Here is a 20,641-nt window from a genome sequence, read left to right as displayed (position 1 = left end):
GTTTTTTTTGTCCCCCCCACCCCCTGCATTTTGAGCCAGGCATCAGATGCTGACGGAAAACGTTATCCCGAGTTCACAAACAGTCCCACTGTCCCCGCCGGCTACAAGCGGCTCCTTGATCCCCGCCCCTTGGGTTCCTCAATAATACATCAATGTCTCCATTATAGCTGGTATCTGATGAGCTGCGGGCAGAGGCAGCTTCAGCCGGGGCCGGCGTCGCACAAACACTCGGCTTGTGGACACAGGAAAGGTTTTAAGTCCACGGTGTCGCCTCAGAGGAGACACGGCTCCTGTGAGTCGGGTTCCGGCGTCAGAGTCAAAACCTCACGACCCCGAAAGACACTGCCTGGCTTCGGCGAGACGGGGAAACGGCATGGAAATAAACGCAATGAAAGCTTTATCGATGTAAGGATAGTCATGCTGCAGTGCTCTAACTAACCCACATTGGGCTCACAAGTTAGCGGCATGCTGCTAGTTATCATAGTTAACTTTCTCTTATCTCTTTTATTTCTTATCAATTTCTTATCTCATTTGAACTCTCTATACACTGGCACTGTTTATGCTGCCATAACGCCTTAATTTTCTTTTCTTTTATTATTATTATTATTATTATTATTATTATTATTATTATTAGTAGTAGTAGTAGTATTATTATTATTATTATTATTATTATTATTATTATTATTGTTGTTGTTGTTGTTGTTATTATTATTATTATTATTATTATTATTATTATTATTATTATTATTGTTATTATTGTTATTATTGTTATTATCGTCATCATCATCATCATCATCATCATCATCATTATTATTATTATTATTATTATTATTATTATTATTATCGTATATTTTCATTTTTTTTCATTTTTGGTGTTAAATATAGAATAAAATGGGGGTATTTTTTTCCAAAGTAAATAAAAAAAACAATCAATGGATAATCCGAATGGATAATCCATGAGGGCATCACATCTTAGATTGGAGTTTGGGGTCACAACCTTTTGCTGCATGCCTCCCCGCCTCTCAGGCCCAGGGAAATGCAGCAAATATATTGTGAAATATGTAATACATTTACAAAACTATAACTGTCGTAATGGAAAAAATGGAAAAGAGAGAGAGAGAGAGAAAGAGAGAGACAGAGAGAGAGAGAGAGAGAGAGAGAGAGTGAGAGAGGAGCCGGTGTACAAACACGCCTGGCCAACCATGTTGATGTGTTTACGTAACGATGTGACAACGTCCTTATAAACTCCAGGACGGCCTGTGGAAACATGGATGTTGCTTTTGGATTTGCTCAGAGTCAGTGCCTCATTATGCAATGTTTAATATTAATAAAGACAGTGGAAGATATATTATTCATGAGCTGATTTACTGTGGTGTGTGTGTGTATGTGTGTGTTTGTATGTCTTTGTTTATCTGTGTGTGTGTGTGTGTGTGTGTGTGTGTGTGTGTGTGTGTGTGTGTGTGTGTGTGTGTGTGTGTGTGTGTGTGTGTGTGTGTGTGTGTGTGTGTGTGTGTGTGTGTGCGCATATGGTACTTGAGTGATATATTGAGACGCTCCCCCGCTCCGGGCGATACAAGGGGGACAAGGCTGTTGCCTTTTTTCCCCCCAAGGAACATATTGGGACTATTTCCTCCCCGCAGTTAAGAGGACTGGTCCAAGGAAGGGTTAATAATGCATGGAAAGAGACCCTAATATTTTAATTTGGATGGAGTAAATGATTCAATGCGGTCATTCCTCAGAAGTGCAGAGTGGAAGAGGAGGGGCGGCGGAGTGGAGTGGAGTCAACAGTGGGGTGGTGGACGCTTCTTATGTCTTACTTTACTTACTTATATACAGTACTCTATTACACAAGAAAAGCCCAAAAGATGCCTCTGATTTGGCCTTCCCTGACTGTCAGGGAGATATTACATGCTCGTGCAAAGTCAATATTTGCTCATGCAGGTGATTTGACTGGAGTGTTCTATTGCAAAGTGTTGTTTGCTACCGGAAAACGAATTTATCCTCCATTTATTTTATTTTTATTATTTATTATTATTTATTTTTCTCTTTTTTTTTTACAAAGCTTTATTGATCCCCAACAAAAATGCATTTGTTACAGCAGCATGACACAGTGTGCACAGGCCCAAAAACATGGAACATATAGTATTTTAAATTCAAGGAAATAATAATAAAGAACAATAACAATTTAAAATAAATTATATGGAACAGAAGTAAAACAGATGGTCAATTTTTTTTATGAAATATATTACAAATATATTCATTAATGTAATAATCAAACATATACATTATATATATATATATATATATATATATATATATATATATATATATATGTATACATTTCTGTCAAATCAATCAGGAGTAAGTCTTTATCAGACAATCTCACTGGATCTAAGTGCGTAATTGCACGTAGAACTCAGTTCAAATTCAAATCCAGTGGAATGATTGACATATTTTATTGTTCTATATGTTCATTTCATCTTGTATTTCATTTGTAAATTACATTTATTTGAAGTTTCAACGTTTTAGCCATCAGAAAATAAATACATCAATAAATCAATAAATTAACCACATCCTTTTTCCCAATAGGCTGATGACCTGTGCAAATGCTATGTTACGTTATGTTATTTCATGTTATGTTAAACAATGCTATGTTACGTTATGTTATTTTATGTTATGTTAAACAATGCTATGTTACGTTATGTTATTTTATGTTATGTTAAACAATGCTATGTTACGTTATGTTATTTTATGTTATGTTAAACAATGCTATGTTATGTTGTATAATGATATGTTATTGTAGATGATGTCATGTCATTTCACGTTATGTTGTGTTATGTTGTATATTGTTATGTATGTTATATAATGTTATGTTATATGGTGTTACGTTATGTTATATAATCAATATGTTATCTCATGTTATTAGATTGTGTTATATATTATCATATATTATCTTATATCAGGTCCTCGTACGTTGTCGCTTATAAATGTTATAGAAAACGATTTCTCACGTGCTGAGCGCTATTGCTGGTTCTCTGTTTCCCTCTAGCGGCTAAACAACGGTAGCATACCTTTAAAGTTGACCGCCATGTAACGAGACAAATCCGTGTAAAATGAATCGAAATAGTTTCGCAAATGAATGAATGATAAACAAATAAATGAACGAGCGAATAAAATAAACAACTGAAATAATGTATCTTGCGACACGCAACGATCCACGCCAGTTACGCGATGACATCGCCGCGGCGCCGCCTCTGACGCGTTTCAAAATGGCGGTGTCCTTGTCGGAGTGGGCGCAGTTCGATCACCTGTTGGACAAACTATTGTGAATGAGCGCGGATTACACCTCCCGGACAGTTTGTAGTTTAGTCGCCGACTCCGGAGTCTTCATGTTAAAGGTGCGTTTCGTTGTTTGTGGCGGTGCGTTGGGTGACAAACGAAATGCACATGAGACGGAGTTTGTCTCGTTGGAAAGTTGGTAGCATTAGCATTTAGCACGTCGAGTAGGGCTAGTTTGGGTGGTGGTGCTGGTTAGCGGTGTTTGTTTAGCTAGCGGTCATAATACACCGGGTCGGCTGGTGTTTCTAGTTGTTCTAATTCATTTATACACATGACACGACCTATGTCGTGTAAATGACAGGATTCTATTTAAGTCATTCTTCACATTTATCCCAAAGGCGCATTTTTGGGAGATGTATGTGGACGTGGGATCGTTGCAAAAACATGAAATATTTTAACAGTTGTTTTTGGTAACATGTTATGTTATATAAATATATATCTGGTCATATTCATATATATATATATATATATATATATATATATATATATATATATATATATATACATACACACACACACACACACACACTTTCTTTGCAAAAACGCGTTTTCATTTTACTAAACTGGAAAGATTAGAATAGAGTTCGGGGAGCTTGACATCACATTGCCGGGATCACTCGCGTTGACTGAACGTTGGTCGGCATGTTTGAGTTAAAATATGCCCCGAAGTCTTATTTGGTGGAAAAACTGCCATCCATCCTGTGTGGAACCTCGACCGTTCTTTTTCTCACCCTCCTTTCTCCATTGTGTACATTTAGCGTATTTTAGCCGTTTCTCTATGCGATTGAATGGAAATGATGCTCTAAAAATGTTGACCCGAGTCCATAGCAACCGTCAAACTTCCCTAACCCATTGCTATATTTGGTGTACCTTACTTTTACGTCAAAGGTGTGATGTGATATTGTTTATGAAGCTTATCTATTGTAATTGTAATATTGTCAGTAAAAGCTTGTCTCTTGACAAATTTGCATTTCTGTCTTTTCCCTGAATCAAACTTGGATCAGGAATCAGTTCACATCAAGTGGGCACTAAATGAGGCACCCAGTTCCCACACACCCTGGAAAACCTTGAATCTTGTGATCTAATTTTCCCGTCGTGGAATATAAAATGATGTTCTGGAAAAGTTTTATTCAATTTGCAACAATTAATTTTTGTGCAACAATACTCAATTGGAATTTATATTTATAAAGTACCACATAAACATCTGTTCTGTGTTTTGGCAGAGTAGGCTTCTTCTCAGGTTGATGTCAGCCCGAAATTTGAGCGTTAGCAATTTATGTGAAAGTGTAAATTGACCCGTCTTCAGACATGCAACACAACTGACTGAGAGTCAGGGAGATCCCAATTTAACACATGCATACACATCCGGTTTGTATTGAGAAGAGGTCTCAATATCAGAAATCAGAGAAAATATGTGAACAGACAGGGTCTTGGAAATGTCCCAGAAAAATGACTCATTTAAGTGGGATCCGTCTCAATGAGATAAATGAGTAAAATAAATCTGCTTTTGTTGACATCTCCTTCCAGTCCAGTGCAGCGGGTCCATCCACCGTTGCCTCCCCTCAGCAAATGAAGGAATCCAAGGAGATCTCGGCCATGACGGGCCAAGCCTTTTTGGATCACATCAAGCCTTGTTGGTACTGGGACAAGAAGGACTTGGCCCACACGCCGTCTCAGTCCGAGGGCCTGGACCCCGGCACAGAGGCCCGCTACCGCAGAGAAGGGGCCCGCTTTATATTTGACGTGGGAACCAGACTTGGCCTGTATCCTTGTTTTTATTGTGAGGGTTGGTAAAAGACGGAAACAAAACCACAAGCAAGGTCCTTTAAACATGTTAATTGATGATAAAATGCTATATTCTGTATGGTTTTGGATCTTTTATAGGCTAATGGAGGTTTTTTATCTTAATGCAAAAGTCACAAGTTATCACTTGGTCTGGTAAATTTTAAGGGCATACAAATTGTTATAGTTTCAGAGTGTTTCCTTTTTGTCTGGAAATCCTCAACTCTGGCAACCAGACACTAAACCTTGATACTGGCACTGGCACTGCACAAACCTGCCCAGCGGCTACCCTCCATCCTGAATTTCCGCCACCGATACCCAGTGGCTATACAGGGCTCCTACCACTGGCTCCTGGCCACCAGCTCCTGTACAGGGCGACCATCATCCTCTAACCCTCACCATGACACCCTGGAGCCTCCTTCCAACCGATCCATTTTCCTCTCATCCCTGTTCATTTAGTCAGAGCGGAAATTGGCTGAGGACAGGATAAGGCTTTAAGCTACCTACAAACCAAAACGCAAAATTGGTTTTATTCAGCTGCGATATGCTCCAAACTATAGGGAAGAAGGATGCAATTGTTTACACACTAACACTGGTACTTGAGACACAGTGACCACAGCCATGCACTGATCCCCAAACTAATTCTGCTAAAATGCAAGCACATTTTCTGCTATACACTTAGATTGCAGTTCAAAGCCACTTTTTTCAAAACACTACACACATATCTCTACATTTGGCACAAATAACAATCTTCATGAATATAATCTCTTGTGTTCACATGGAACACACTGCCATTTAAAATGCTTCCTACTATCCACACTGACTCGACACATTGGCAAACACATGTTGCATAATCATTCGGTTATCAGTCAGAGCTTTAGTGAAAGGGCCACAGGCGAGCTATTCTGTTTTGGAGCAATGGATGCCATCGTAGGAGAGAGAGGGGAGAGATGTGAGTAAGAACCAGAGGATAAGGAAGAGGGCAAAATCATAATTTCTGATGAAATCTGGGCCACTTTGGTTGACCATTTGGTCAGTATCTTGATAGAAAAATAAAAACAATTTTGTTTGTATTACAGTATATTATATTTGAGTATAAAAACATTATACAAAAATATTTTACAACAAACTACGGAATGTACTTAGAAAGTATAATGCTGAACATGAAATAGGCTTTAGTCTCTGGATAAGGCATTTGTACGAGTGTTTTCCATTCATAGTAGTGTTTTACATTGAGCATATCAGTGTTCAATTGGTTCTTAGAAATGTATTTTCATATGATTGTGTGTGTCATGTCATTTAAACACCAAAAAAACATTTTGAAAAGACATAACATTGTTTTGAATGCAAAATTGCAGTAGCGGCTGTATTTATGTATTTATTTTAGTTAATTTAATCTCATGTAGTCTGCATGTAAATGACTTTGGTTTGTTCCATGAAATTAGTCATGTGGGCCTCATAGTCCTTGGTTGTTACAAACAATTATTGGATCCAATGATTCCCAATAGATGTCCAAATGAATTCTGATTTGAAACATTGTACTCAATGATTATTTTAATTGTAGTTATTTTACAGCATCATCGGTTCCCAAATGTCACAATATTCAGTTTTTTTTGTTTCATGCTGTGTATAGAGGAATGCCTATGTATGCAGTGAACGTCTGCATCGTGTCCCGACAGGTGACAGGTGGGTGCTGCCTCTTCTTGGCAGGGAAAGTGGAGGAAACCCCAAAGAAATGTAAAGACATCATTAAAACAGCGCGCAGCCTGTTGAACGACGTGCAGTTCTCCCAGTTTGGAGACGACCCCAAGGTACAGCGTCCTCTCAGCTAAAACTCAATTTGAACCCCAGCTTCCTCTTCCTCTGCGCGCATAGCGTTTCAACTTTTTAACACAAACAACAAACATAAACATCTGTAGTAATGTATATGATTTTATGTGTGCATTAGTTCCAATAGTAATTCTTAAAAAAGGCCACAAATCATGACAATGAATTTATTCTACTTTCCCAATAAAGCGATGATCAAGTTACCTGTCAGTTAACAAAAAAAAAAGTTGTATTTTGTCACTTCATTCGTATATATGTTGTTGCTTTGTTTCTGCTGACAGGAGGAGGTGATGGTGCTGGAGAGAATCTTGTTGCAGACGATCAAGTTTGACCTTCAAGTGGAGCACCCCTACATGTTCTTGCTACGCTATGTCAAGCAGCTCAAAGGTGAGCTGCCTGTTTTATTATAAATATATGTTTTTGCCTTTCAGTTAATGCAGTGCATTGACGTTTCTTTTTTTGTTCATTGCGGAAGGTGAGAAGAACAAGGTTTGCAAGGTGCTACAGATGGCATGGACCTTTGTCAACGACAGGTGAGCTGCACTGAAGAGACACTTTACCTGAGCAAACTAAGGCGCTACTGTGTGTGTGTGTGTGTGTGTGTGTGTGTGGGGGGGGGTTCTCAATTCATGTAACCTTGTTTTGACTAAAAAAATATTCCTAGAGAGGTACCATGGTGTACATTGGTGAATTATCCTTATAAATGAGACTTCCCAACAATTGTAAAACCACCCCCACTATCTAACCCCGACTGTCAGACAGTCTTCATGAAAGTCAGCGGGTTTCTTGGCTCCTCTCAAATTCCTTTCTTGTTGCTGCATACTGTGCCTTAGGGCTCTCATGATCATGACATTTTAGTTTAGGTAACTGGATGTCATACAAATCATTATTTTTCTTTTTTTGCATACATTTTGAAATCAAACATATCTAGCTATTGCAGAAGATCCCTTTATTGGCATTGAAAATTGCAACATAAATAGTTGGGTAGACAGTTAATTTGCCTCAACCCATTTGATAGAAACGCACCTAATTCATATTCTATTCATTGCAACATTTCTAGTGTTGGTTTAACCTTCCCCTTAGATTTGGATGGAAACACACGATTGTGGAATCTTAGCAATTTCACAAAAACACTGCGATCTGGTGAAAACATTGTAATGGGGTGATTATGTAATAGTTGTTGCTGCTCTACACCTGACTGAAAGGTGCATGGCCATCTTCCTTCAGGCTCTGTATTGTTTAATTTACTATTTTCAAATTATTCGATTTCCATAGCATTTCATTATGGAAACTGCAATGACCTGTATAATTCATACCCCTTCCATTTTAAGTCCTGTTCTGTGTCCCAGCAGCCTGTGCACCATGCTGTCTCTGCAGTGGGAGCCAGAGATCATCGCTGTGGCCGTCATGTACCTCGCCGGCCGCCTGTGCAAGTTCGACCTGCAGGGCTGGGTCTCCAAGCAGTCGAACCGCCGCTGGTGGGAGCAGTTCGTCCAGGACGTCCCAGTGGAGCTGCTGGAAGGTGCTCGTCTGGCCTCATCCCTGTGGCCTCTCCTACAAAACCCTGAACCGTCACAGTAAACAAAACCTTTATCTCTTTATCCGTTCCCCCAGACATCTGCCACCAGATCCTGGACCTGTACTCGCAGGGCAACAAGCCGATCCCACAGCAGATCCAGGAGAAGGAGCGGTCAGGGGCATCCCAGCCGCCCCCCCCACCCCTCGCCATGCAGAGCCACCCCCTGGCCTCCAACCCTCCTCCCCCGCCGCCACCACAGAAGAAGACCTCCCCGCAGGGCGCCAGCCCGGCGCGCCAGCTCAAACGACCACACGTGAGTGCACACTTCCAGTGGCTCATATTATATCTTTATACACTATTCAACGTAGTTGGTTGAATTGTGATTACTGTATATTAGTCAAGTCAATATTATATATAAATGATTCACATAAATAGTCAATATTTACTCTGCCTAATATACTTACTCACTCTTCTATTCACGTAAATATGTCCACTACTAAGCTCTCAGAGATCCGGTTGTATGTATATTCCATTTGAGGTTCATAATTATTATTAATGCATTATTGTTTTCATTATGTTGGTTGGAAATCCACGGCATTATCTGTTCTTATATTTAACATTTTTTTGTTTCAGGCATCCCCAAAAGAAGAACCTAAAGCTTCAGGTAAGCTGCTTTTGACCCTCATCTACCTGAAGAGCTGATTGGACGTATTTGTACAAACTAAGCGGCCCCTCAGGCTTCTCTCCTTAAGTGAAGGCTTTAGTAATCAACACTTATTTCCATTCCTCTTTTTTTTTTTTTTTTTTAATACACAGAATCCGCCGGCTTGAAGATTCCTCGCCTGGAGAGCCCTGTGCCTCCCCCGCCGACATCGCAACCTCCACCTCCTTCTGGTGAGTGATCCTCGATTCTTTAAATGAGGGACGCTCTGGTTTTGGGTGGAGGAAGTTGGTTAAATAACTATGATGGCTTCACCCTTAATTGCCCTGACCTGTAATGGCCAAATCTTATGCCCGGCCCACCCCCTGCGAACACAAGATCCATGCGCTTACCCAGTGCTCTCCCGACGTTCCTCCTCCACTCTACTCCACCAGGGGGCAGTAGAGGACAACTCTGATCTCCTTCCAAGAATGACAACCACAACAGTTACAAACAAACATGTCACCTGTTTAAGAATGTGTTCTCTTGTATTTGTTGTCTGGAGAAAAATAAAAGAATAAATGGACTGAATCGTTCTGAGGTAAGAAAAATAAATGTTCCGCAGCTCGCCAGTGGCCATATATATAAGGGATGAAAAATGAGTGTTCAGTGTTTGGGTACTGTGATATTTCACTTGATGCAGTGTTTGTATACATTCTAACTGAGCGTGTTATTTTTTGTCCTCCTTTTCAAACTACTGTTTCAGACACACTAAACACTAATCCGGTGTTCTAAATAGTGTTGTTGTTATTGTTGTTATTATTATTATGTTGTCTTATTTATTTTCCTTCCCTCGCCCCCTAGAACGCAAAGCGCCTGCTCTGGCCCCGCCCTCAGAGGCTGAACCGCTTGCTGAGGCCCCTCCCCCTCCTCCCCCTCAGCAGGCCCCGCCTCCCCCACAGCAGGCCCCTCCCCCCCTGCCGCACCGCCCGCCCCCTCCTCCGCCCTCCAACTACCTGATGTCCACCAGCGGTTCCTACATGTCGGGCGAGGGCTTCCAGAGCCTCCAGTCCATGATGAAGACAGAGCCCCCACCCCCGCCGCCGCCGCCCTCCTACGCCCCGCCCATGCCGCCCAGCTATGGGCCGCCCATGCCCCCTTACCACCCCCACGCCCACGTCTACCCCCCACCAAGCGCGCCCCCACCCGCCACCTACCACCCTCCTGCCAGCCTCGCTCCGTCCTACCCTCCTCCAGGCTACAACCCCAGCTATCCTCCCCCTCCCCCACGCCACGTGCCCCCGCCGGGGATGGTGTACCCTCCCGTCCCCCCGGGTCAGAGCCAGGTCCCGCTGCCCCCTCCTCCGCACGGCATGCCCATGAACCACGGAGGGTGGATGAGATGAGATGAAAGGATGGAGGGATAGAGGATGGAGAGTAAGACCCCCCCCCCCCCCCCCCCAATGAGGTGGAGAAGAACCTAAATGGACCTGAAGACCAGTCTCTTTCCACCAGTGGAATTTAAGGAGGAAAAGCCAGTTCAGCTCCAGTGTGAGGGCTCTTCAGGTTCCACGTTCCAGCCGATCCAAACCAACCCCAATCTCGAGTGACGAACATTTTTGTTTGGAGACGCAGCACCGGAACAGCGGAGCGAGTGTGGGGTGAGAACTTCACCCTTTGTTTTTTCTTTCTTTTCAAATTGAAATAAAACAAAATAACATTTGTTTTTCTTTTCTTTTTTAAGTGGTTTAATTCTTTTATTCTGGTTTTAATTTGCATTTGTCACCATTTTTGGATTTCGGGGATGACACGCTCCACTCACGACTTTGTTTTTCAACATGAAAATGAACGCGGACAGAGTGGGATTCCCCTTAATATGGAAAAACATTGGATCGGAGGATAATTTTTTTTTTTTTTGTTTGTTTGTTTTTTGGGGTGGTCTAAATTTTGGGATTCTTCTGTTTATTCAGCTTTTCTTTTGTCTTCCCTCAACCCTTTCACCGTGTTCCGGCCTGTGTCATGTTTTCCATTTTGTTAATTTTGTTTATTTGTATTTATTTGGGGCATTCCACATTCCCAGTTAGATAGATTCAACTAATGATAATCACATCTAGTCACATTTAAGAGGATGCCTGATTTTTAAAACCACCTGTATATTTTATATTCTCCTTTGGTTAGATTTATTTTCAAAGCAGTAAAAAAAAAAAAAAAAAAGGTTTGAATCTCGTTTTTGTAATTTAGTCAATTTTGTTGAATTCGGTTGGTTTGGTCATCTCATCTCTCTTCCTCCTTGAACCAACCAACCAAACTGTAAAGCTGAAGTCTAACCCGATTATGTCTCACACTGGACAGACCAAGGTTATTTTTGTACATATCTGGAATGAGAGTTTTTCTTTTTTGGAGAGTTTCTATCCGTGCGTGCCTTAGCGAGGCGTTTTGTTTAGCAAAATTATATCCAACACTCAACCGACAGGAGTGTCCTGAGTTGCATTCTGGGAAATAAAGACCTGCTTTTCTTACTTTGAGGTGGATGGATTTGTGTTCTCTTCCAGAAAAGGTGGAGTACGATCAGTTTGTTTGACCAGTTTACCCTTTGTACACACAGGAATATTTTTTTGTTCCATGTAACTGGCGATAAGAGGAAATCATTCTACGGTTTTACCTGTGTTTCACCACCTGGGGGCAGACTGACTGAGGTTAAGTATTCATCAAGGCAACAAGCTTCTCAAAATGGGTTCAGTCCCTGTAACAAAGCACTTCACATTTCATTTTTATTTTTTTATTTTCTAAGCTTTTCTAAACTTCGCCTATTTTAAATGCTTTAATACTTTTTCAGCTACCTGATAATTAGTGAAATTCATGAAAAGTTTGTCATGCTGTTTTACTACAGAAATTGAAATTTACACTGTTGATTCTACAATTTCGTAATTGTGATTTTAGCACATATGCAGAAAACAGAAAAAGACCATTCATTTAAATTAAGAAAAAAAAAACCAATTACACATCCCAAATCAATACATCATGCAGAGGAAAATGTGGCACGTTTCAAACAAACCTCATAAAATAGAAAGAAGGTAAAATTGAGTCATGGCTTCAAATCAGTTCCTAGTTTAGAAAAAAACACTTTAAGAAACAACTTTTTGATTCCTCTTTGTGGAAATTGGGAGAGCCTGAGCCGTCCGCCACCAGCCAAATACTCAATAGATTTATATTATAAATAACATGACTAAACATTGTTTGTTCGCTCTGACATCAAGGAAATACTAGTTTTAAAAAAAATGTTCTCTGGAAAATAAAACATCAAAGGGAAGACTTATCTCTCAGAATCTACAAAAAATAAAAAATATTAAACTCAGCTTCCACAACCATGCACTGCTGCAACACACCTGCTGGATCCACAACCACGGACGGCTCGGAAGCAAAAGGTCCTTCGGTGGGAACAGTTTAAAAACAGGTTTTAAAAACGGCATGGATGTAATTTAAAAAGAAAAAGCGTTTGTGGAACTAGACCGAAAAATACACACCTGTAAACAAAAGAGTACATTTCCTTAAATGTGGAGGAGAGAAGGCCCGTCACATGTGAGTGTCTTGAGCAGGCTTCAACCGCGTCGTTAGCCCGGGTTCGAGAGAGGAAAATTGGACTCAGTTGCGGAGGCTACATTTCGAAAATAACCATTCAGTCTTTACCGGGCACACACACACACACATATACCAGCAAAGGTAAATCTGTAGCCCCCTCTCCTAACCTGAGAACATGATTGTCGAGCATGCACATAGCATAGAATTTGTATTAATTTCACATCAACAAATTAGACCAAAAAAATAAATCATGTTGAAATGGGTTGATTTAAATTGGCCTTGATGTATTTTCTCAGGAGTGGAGGAAATTTAATAATAATAATTAAAAAAAAAAAACCATGATTGATAATTAACAACGAAAAAAAAAAAAATCCTGTTCGCTGTTATACTATCAAGCTAAACATATTGATCACTTGGCCAAGCTTGGGAAAAAAATGATAACGATAATAATGAAAAATGAAACGAGAAATGAACAATAAACAACAGAGTAGTGCTATGGATTTATACATAATATACACAGGTTAACAGTGATCTACAGAGTCTTCTGAGCACACTGGGTCAGTGGGATTTACTTGGTGTCACACTTTAGACGCTAAAGACCGCTGTACTCGCTGAGCACTAGGGGGCGCCGGAGAGAGGAGCAGCTGCGAAGGGGTGTCTACGGGAGGGTCTCCACATTGACGCAACGTTTGTTTTTTATTTTAGTGTTTCTGCCCCAGACGACAACATTTAAAAAGAAAAACAAAAAAAAAACAACGAAATTGTGCTTGAAACCATGTCGTGGAATAAGCTCAATTCCACGCGGTGCGAACTGGACCGTATTCGCGGTGTATTGGTAGAAACCTTCCGAGGCCAAAACCGACCTCGCGGAACGTTCACGGGACCGGAAATCCAAGTCCCCAAAACCCAAAAAAGAGTGTGAGTGAGTGGAACTAGCTGCCAGTTGTCAGAAATGTGGAAGCTCTATCGCAGTGGATTAGTGCGTGCAGTGTGTTTGCGTGTGTGTGTGTTTGTGTGTGTGTGTGTTACGAGAGAGTCCCAGACCCCGAGCTCCAAAGTTCATTTTTTTTGTTTTTGCTTCGTTGCTTCCTGGATCATGGAGTGCGGGTCTGAACACTGGGAAGCGGTGGCAGTAGCAGGAAGTAGAGGAGCTCGGCAGGATGACTAGGATCCCTCTCTCTCTCTCTCGCTCTCTCTCTCTCTCTCTCTCTCTCTCTCTCTACAGAGGCCCTTTGAACTGGTTCCCGGAGAGGTGCTGTCTGATGGAGGGCTTTGATCCCGCCGCATCACCCAGCTTTCTCCACACCACCTGCATGCCGAGGAGGGACGACAATGGAGGGGATGGAAGGGCAAGGGAGGAACAAACACACAGCGAAAAAGAGAGAGAGAGAGAGAGAGAGAGACTGTCAGTGATGGAGGGAGCGACAGCAGGAGGAGAGGAACTTCAAACGCCTCCATTTTGACTTTGACCGCGCGCATCACGGTACACCCGTCCGTCCCGTCCTCCAAGAAAAAAAAAATAAAAATGACAGCGGGCCTCTGGTGCTGAAATCTGTGTGGGAGATGGGATGCCGGGGTTGGGGGGGGGAGGTTGGTATCACAGAGCTCCCATTGTCGGGCTCTCCTAAATAATGCCCCCTCCCGCCCCCCCTGCTCCCTCGCATACCTCTCCGCAGGGCCCAGATAGCCCGGCCCCACTGTGCCCTCATCAGCCAAGCTTTGTATACAGGAGCCGGGCCTCCTTTTAACACCATGGAGAAGATGGAGGGAAGGGCCGGGGAAGGGGCAACAGAGGAAAAATAGAATGGAGGGGTGGAGCGGAGGGAGGGAGGGAGGGTGCGCTTTTCTCAGCCGCTCCCATTTAATTTAATTGCTCTGACAGCTCGACGTCGAGCCTCTTCTTAAAGGCTTCCAATTAGAGCTCACTCCGTGGGAGAGACGGGGCTGTGTGTGTGTGTGTGTGTGTGTTTTGATCTGGACTAACTCAACCTGATTTGCACAAACAGCCAGAAAAAAAAAAAAAATTATAATTTTATTATCGAGTTCATCTTCAACTCACAAACCAAAAATAATTACCGAGGACTTAGTTAAAGTCCAAGGCAAAAAAAACCGATTTGGCATAATTCATGTTTTCAAATAATTAAAATGTAATTTGTGAGAAAAAAATCATGAGGCATTCATGAAATTCATTTCCCATGAGGCAAAAATAAAAATAACAAACTGATTAAACTCGACAATATTAGGAATTAAGTTATTGTGTCCTCGGGGTTAGAACATGTGTTCCCAAACATTTAATTTAATGGCAAGGCCCCCAAACAAGTGTTTTTTGCAATTGCTTCAAGGACCCCTAGGGGGCCAGCAGACCACAGCTTGGTTTGGGAACCCCCCTGTGACAGTAGAATCACCTGAAGGAATTTTCTTCAGATTAAGTTTAAAAACCAGGAAGGACGGGAGGAAGGGAAGGACGGATGGAAGGGATGGATGGAAGGGAGGAAGGGAAGGACGGATGGAAGGAAGGAAGGGAAGATGGATGGAAGGGAAGGACGGATGGAAGGGAGGAAGGGAAGGATTGATAGAAGGGAAGGACAGATGGAAGGGAGAAAGGGAAGGACGGGAGGAAGGAAGAAAGGGATGGATGACAGAAAGGAGGAAGGGAAGGACAGATGGAAGGGAGGAAGGGAAGGACGGGAGGAAGGAAGAAAGGGATGGATGACAGAAAGGAGGAAGGGAAGGACGGATGGAAGGGAGTAAGGGAAGGACGGATGGAAGGGAGGAAGGGAAGGATGGACGGAAGGGATGAAGGGAAGGACAGGAGGAAGGGAAGGATGGATGGAAGGGAGGAAGGGAAGGATTGATAGAAGGGAAGGACAGATGGAAGGGAGGAAGGGAAGGACGGAGGGAAGGAGTGAGGAGACTCACGTTGCACATTTCTCGGACGATGGCCTTCTCCTTCTCGCTCAGGTCCTCCTGGTAATCCTCAGGAAGCTGCTTGTCCAGGTTCTCATGGACCTCCAGCACCTGAAGCAGCAGGAAAAACACAGAAGATGCCACAGAGTCATGTCAGATGTGGACACGAACAAATAAAGACAAAAATAAAAAATGAGGACTTTGGGGAAGTCACAAGGTCCTATAGATAGATAGATAGATAGATAGATAGATAGATAGATAGATAGATAGATAGATAGATAGATAGATAGATAGATAGATAGATAGATAGATAGATAGATAGATAGATAGATAGATAGATAGATAGATCGATCGATCGATCGATAGATAGATAGATAGATAGATAGATAGATACTAGATAGATAGATAGATAGATCACAGCAGCTCACATGAAAATAGGCGATGATGATAATAATAACATAATAATACAAATAGAAAAAAGAAAATATGCAATAAAGCTCAGGATTAAACTGGAAAACTAACAATACAGTAAAGCTAAAGGATTAACTCCAAAATAAAAACGATGGAATGTACAATAAAAAATGAGTAGAAATGTAAGATAAACCATAAAAATTTGCCCTCGTCCAAAAGCACCTTCATGGCGTGCACCACAGCTTCAGGCTTCTGGACGCAGGACAGGTAGGCGGTGGCAGGTGAGGACTCGCTGGTGGGGAGACGCCCCGTGCCCTAGGAGGACGGAGGAGGGGGAGGCAGGTCAGCACTGGGAGTTGTGTGGACACAGCAGGTCGTACAAGAATTGCAGGAAATGTAAAAATGTAATAATATATCTGTAATAAATATGTAAAAATATATACACAAAATGCATAAATGTGTATAATATTTCCTTTTTTTTAAATGTATTTTTACATTTTACTGTGTATGTACGAAATTGAGAGTCACTGATAAGCAAGATCAAATTCCTTGTGTAAGAATAAAGCCTGACTTTGCTAATTCTCATCATTTTTTTGTCCGGAGAAATGCAATATGAAAGTATATTATATAGTAAATTATGTTGTTTTTTTCTCGGTCAAAATGTACAAAAACTCTGGACCACTCAATGCACCTCGTCTTTCAACCTGTACTGAAGCAGCGATGGGGCCAGGGGCCGTTGATTCACCCCCCCCCCCGTTTTGTCCCAGATAGGGGCTCTCTGTCTGAGAGCCACTGTCTGGCCACGCACGCACGCACACACGCACACACACACACACACACACACACACACACACACACACACACACACACACACACACACACACACACACACACACACACACACACACACACACACACACACACACACACATTAGCCCCATTCACTGTGACCTGGCATCAGGTCTCAGCATCGTGTGGAACATGCGAAAAACCTTAACGTCTAGCAAAAGGCTTAAAAAACAAATACAATTATATTAATAATAAAAAATATATATATATTTTAGAAAAATAAATATTAAATTCTGAGGCTGCACTCTACAGGTTCCTTTATATTGTTTTCTCTATCCTAGGGACACTTGACACCATTTTCTCTGTCATAAGAGCACTCTAGAGAGAACATTATACTGTTTTCTCTATTGTAGCGGTACTCTAGAGCAGCGGTCCCCAACCCTTGGGTCGCAACCCAGTACCGGGTCGCGGGTCATGTGGTGCCGGGTCGCGAAGAAAGAATAAATAACTTGCTGGCCTCCGGATGGCTCAGAGGTAAAGGCGCTCGTTGAACGCTGACCATCGCTGCCTTGTATCGAATCCCAGCAGTGCTAGTCATTCTCTGGCTTCGGGGAATGGCTTCCAGTTCAAGCCAGAGACCTCGTTCGGGGCCGCAATTGGCTGACCGCCCTAGGGGGTGGGGGGGGAGGGAAGCCGGAACTAGTTCGTGGCAAAGAATATGCGGCTCTGTCGATACTGGAATTACGGTCGATGGCCAGCGAGTCCCGCCTCAAAGAAGGGGAAAGTGTTTAAGCGTTACTTCCCAAAAACAACTGATCTGCCAACTGGGAAGGAATGGATTCGCGATCCATTTGTGAACGCAGCAGGTGAATCGAGCATGCCCATGCTGGAAAAAGATCAACTGCTGGAGATCGCAAATGATGGCGGCTCTAAAAGTATGTTTGAGACAACAACTCTGTCGACATTCTGGATCAAAATCAAAGCAGAACATCCTGAGATCGCCACAAAGGCACTGAAAACCCTGCTTCCAATTGCAACATCATATCTTTGTGAAGCAGGGTTGTCTGCAGTAACGGCAACCAAAACGAAACTACGGCGCAAACTGGACATTTGGAACACACTTCAGGTGTCATTGTCTCCCATTACCACAAGATGGGACCGTCTCGTTGCAGAGAAACAAGCCCAGGGCCTCCCACTGACTCAGTGTTTTGGAGAGTTGTAAATTGTAAGCACTTTATATTGTACAATTTGCTTTAGTTGATCCCGGTGACATCTATTTATTCTTGAGAATTTTTGACATGGTAGTTTAATGATCAATCACATTTTGTTTAAAATGGTTCACATTTTATGCCTGGAAGAGGTGTGTTTTTTTCCTCTTTTGGACGAGCGGAAGCCAGATTCTGATGTGTGTTTTTCAAGACTTTAAATGAATAACAAGACTAAACTTGAATGTTCAATGTTTTTTTTGCTCGCAATAAATTATTATAGTTATACAGATAATACGTATCCTGTTGTTTTTAATGCCGTTTGGCGTATATTTCTGTCACACCTTGATAGCCGGTCTGCGAAAATACTGTCTGACGTAGTATCGGTCCGTGGCGTAAAAAAGGTTGGGGACCGCTGCTCTCGAGGGTACTTAACACATTGTCCTCTCATAGGTTTGACCTGGTGGCATGATGGTTCAGACACTGCTATCAAAGGCTAAAGTCCTGATTTTATCATCCAAGGGCTGTTTCTTTAATGAAATGATTGGAAAAGACCACTGAGCTTCATAAGACTCAGTGGCTCAAACTGGTAAGCCTCTGTAGGAGGACTTGAGGCTTCACTGCCGAGTAAGCATTTGAAAGGTGGCACACTGAGGCCGCGCTGAAAAGAACCTGGAGACCGGGTCCTAGCGTGAAGGTGATACCTTCCAGCGCTGCCTTCACAGGTGCATGTCCTGAATTTTCCATCCAAGTCCTGTTTTTTCAATCAGATTATTGAAGGAGACGATCATGCATCATATGGCTCGATGGCTCAAAGAGATAAGCCATTGGATGAGGACTTTGGTGTTCGAGGACTTGAGGGTTTGATGCCGAGTGAGACCGTAAAAGTGACCTGGTGGCATGATGGTGTTGTAATCGCGGACATCAGGAGGGTGGCCGGTTCGACTCCCTCTCTGCCATGGTAGCTGGATCACAACGACAACAAATCCCACTGTGGCGGCACTTGGTGCCCCCCCGGGAACAATGACGCTAGGGGGTTTTCTGAGAGAAAGCCGTGCGTGTCTGAAGCTTTGAAACATCTCAGAGTTGACTGTTGTAGACAACAGTTGTTGAGATGAGCAGTGATAGATATACTTGGAAGAAGAAAACAATTTTTTGATAACATCTATGTTGTCATACATGTCATACTACTTAGTATGACATGTACTACATACTACATATATAGTCTTCCTACTATCTATGGTGTGTCTCAATGAACTCCACTCATTTTTGTGACTACCATTTTGACATACAAACAATGTAATGTCATGCTTTACAAAATGTAGTTTTCTGTCAAACTGAAACACTCTGTCTCCATCTCTACAAGTCAACTCAGAGGTGTTTCAAATAATCACGCTCAGAGGTGACGCCCTCTACATGATTTAAATAAAGTGTGAGTTAGACAAGGCGTCCCTCATACCTGATCCAGATCCGGCACTCGAATATTTCTCCAATGCTTTAAATTCCATTGGTGACAAACACACTCCCTTTAGGAGGCTATGGATATAGGACAGACATACTGCCGGGTTCTCACATGAACTATCTCAAGCACTTACTGAGAGGAATTCAGCATGGGCAAAAGCTAGAAAATTTTGAACCATTTCGAAACATACTTTTTTCAGGCAGTTGAAAAACAGATGTACTGCCATGATCAGGAAAGAAAAATCTGCATATTATCTCAATTAGAGTGCTGGAAATCCATCAACATTTTGGAGCACAATTAAGGCAATGAAGACTAGCTCCTCCCCAGCTCTGCCCCGACAGTTACCGTCTGACTCTGGTCCCTTAAATGACACGGTGGAGATTTGTAATGCTTTTAATAATCACTTAATCACATAAATGCCAAATATTTGATGGATTGAATTCCTTAGATATTGCAAATTGGGTGGGACAGCGTAATCAAAAGGAGACCTGCCACCCTGGCCTTGAGCTGTACAATAAGAGGAATGACTGTACATTTGCTTTAAGTCCACTTACTGAAATGGAAGTGGGTCACCTGTTGACCCCTAAAGGTCTACAGGTGCTGACCGTTTGAAATTAGCTGCTTCAGTTATCACTGGAACCATATAATATATTTTTTAATCTCACTCTTAGCTCTGCAGTTGTTCCTAAGATTTGGAAAACTGCTCATGTGCTCCCTCTTCACAAGGGTGGTGACTACAGAGACCTTACCACCCAATTTCAAAGCTATCTTCTTTAGCCAAGACACTTGAATCTTTAGTTAATTGGCAGCTTCATTTGTTCCTGAGTAAAAATTGCATTTTAAATACCTTTCAGTCTGGTTTTAGATCTGGTCCCAGTACTGTATCAGCTGTAGCTCTTGTTCTGAATGATATTGTATGGGCTCTTGACAAAGGGAAACACTGAGCTGCTTGGTTCATTGACCTCTCTGAAGCTTTTGATACGGTTGAACGTTCAATTTTAATTGACAGACTCGCCTCTATTGGCCTGGATCAGGATGCCCAGTGGTTTACCAACTATCTTGGAAATACAACCCAATGTATTGTTGCTGACTCTTTTGTTTTGACTCTTCCATTTTTCAAAGGTCACCAAAGGTGTGCCCCAGGGTTCGATTTTGGGTCCTTTACTTTTCACATTGTATAT

The 20,641-nt window shown here is 42.1% G+C and overlaps 2 protein-coding genes across 5 annotated transcripts in view; one reads left to right on the top strand and one right to left on the bottom strand.

Annotated features, from left to right (window-relative positions):
* Nucleotides 1-3,277: 3,277 nt before the first annotated feature.
* On the top strand, nt 3,278-10,513 carry LOC307227332 (cyclin-K-like; the record flags this gene model as incomplete). Its single annotated transcript, XM_079996612.1, has 10 exons — nt 3,278-3,398; nt 4,867-5,102; nt 6,755-6,932; nt 7,230-7,335; nt 7,424-7,481; nt 8,301-8,470; nt 8,563-8,780; nt 9,101-9,131; nt 9,284-9,361; nt 9,972-10,513. Exons 1-10 carry the CDS (start codon nt 3,330-3,332, stop codon nt 10,511-10,513), a joined length of 1,686 nt encoding a protein of 561 aa, XP_079852738.1. The 5' UTR covers nt 3,278-3,329.
* A 1,456-nt stretch (nt 10,514-11,969) lies between these two features.
* The window catches only part of ccdc85cb (coiled-coil domain containing 85C, b), a 61,088-nt gene continuing 52,416 nt past the window's right edge, over nt 11,970-20,641 (bottom strand). For all 4 annotated transcript variants that reach the window (XM_080024584.1, XM_080024585.1, XM_080024586.1 and 1 more), the window contains 3 exons: nt 16,227-16,319; nt 15,606-15,704; nt 11,970-13,995 (listed from right to left, as the gene is read on the bottom strand). In XM_080024584.1, the coding sequence (XP_079880710.1) occupies nt 13,906-13,995; nt 15,606-15,704; nt 16,227-16,319 (282 nt within the window). In that variant the 3' untranslated portion in view covers nt 11,970-13,905. The remainder of the gene's footprint in view (nt 13,996-15,605; nt 15,705-16,226; nt 16,320-20,641) is intronic.

This window comes from Zeus faber, assembly GCF_960531495.2.
Source record: "Zeus faber genome assembly, chromosome: 2".
Lineage (NCBI taxonomy): Eukaryota > Metazoa > Chordata > Actinopteri > Zeiformes > Zeidae > Zeus > Zeus faber.
The sequence above is the reverse complement of the archived record's forward strand: the minus strand, read 5'-3'. Positions and strand labels throughout refer to the sequence as shown.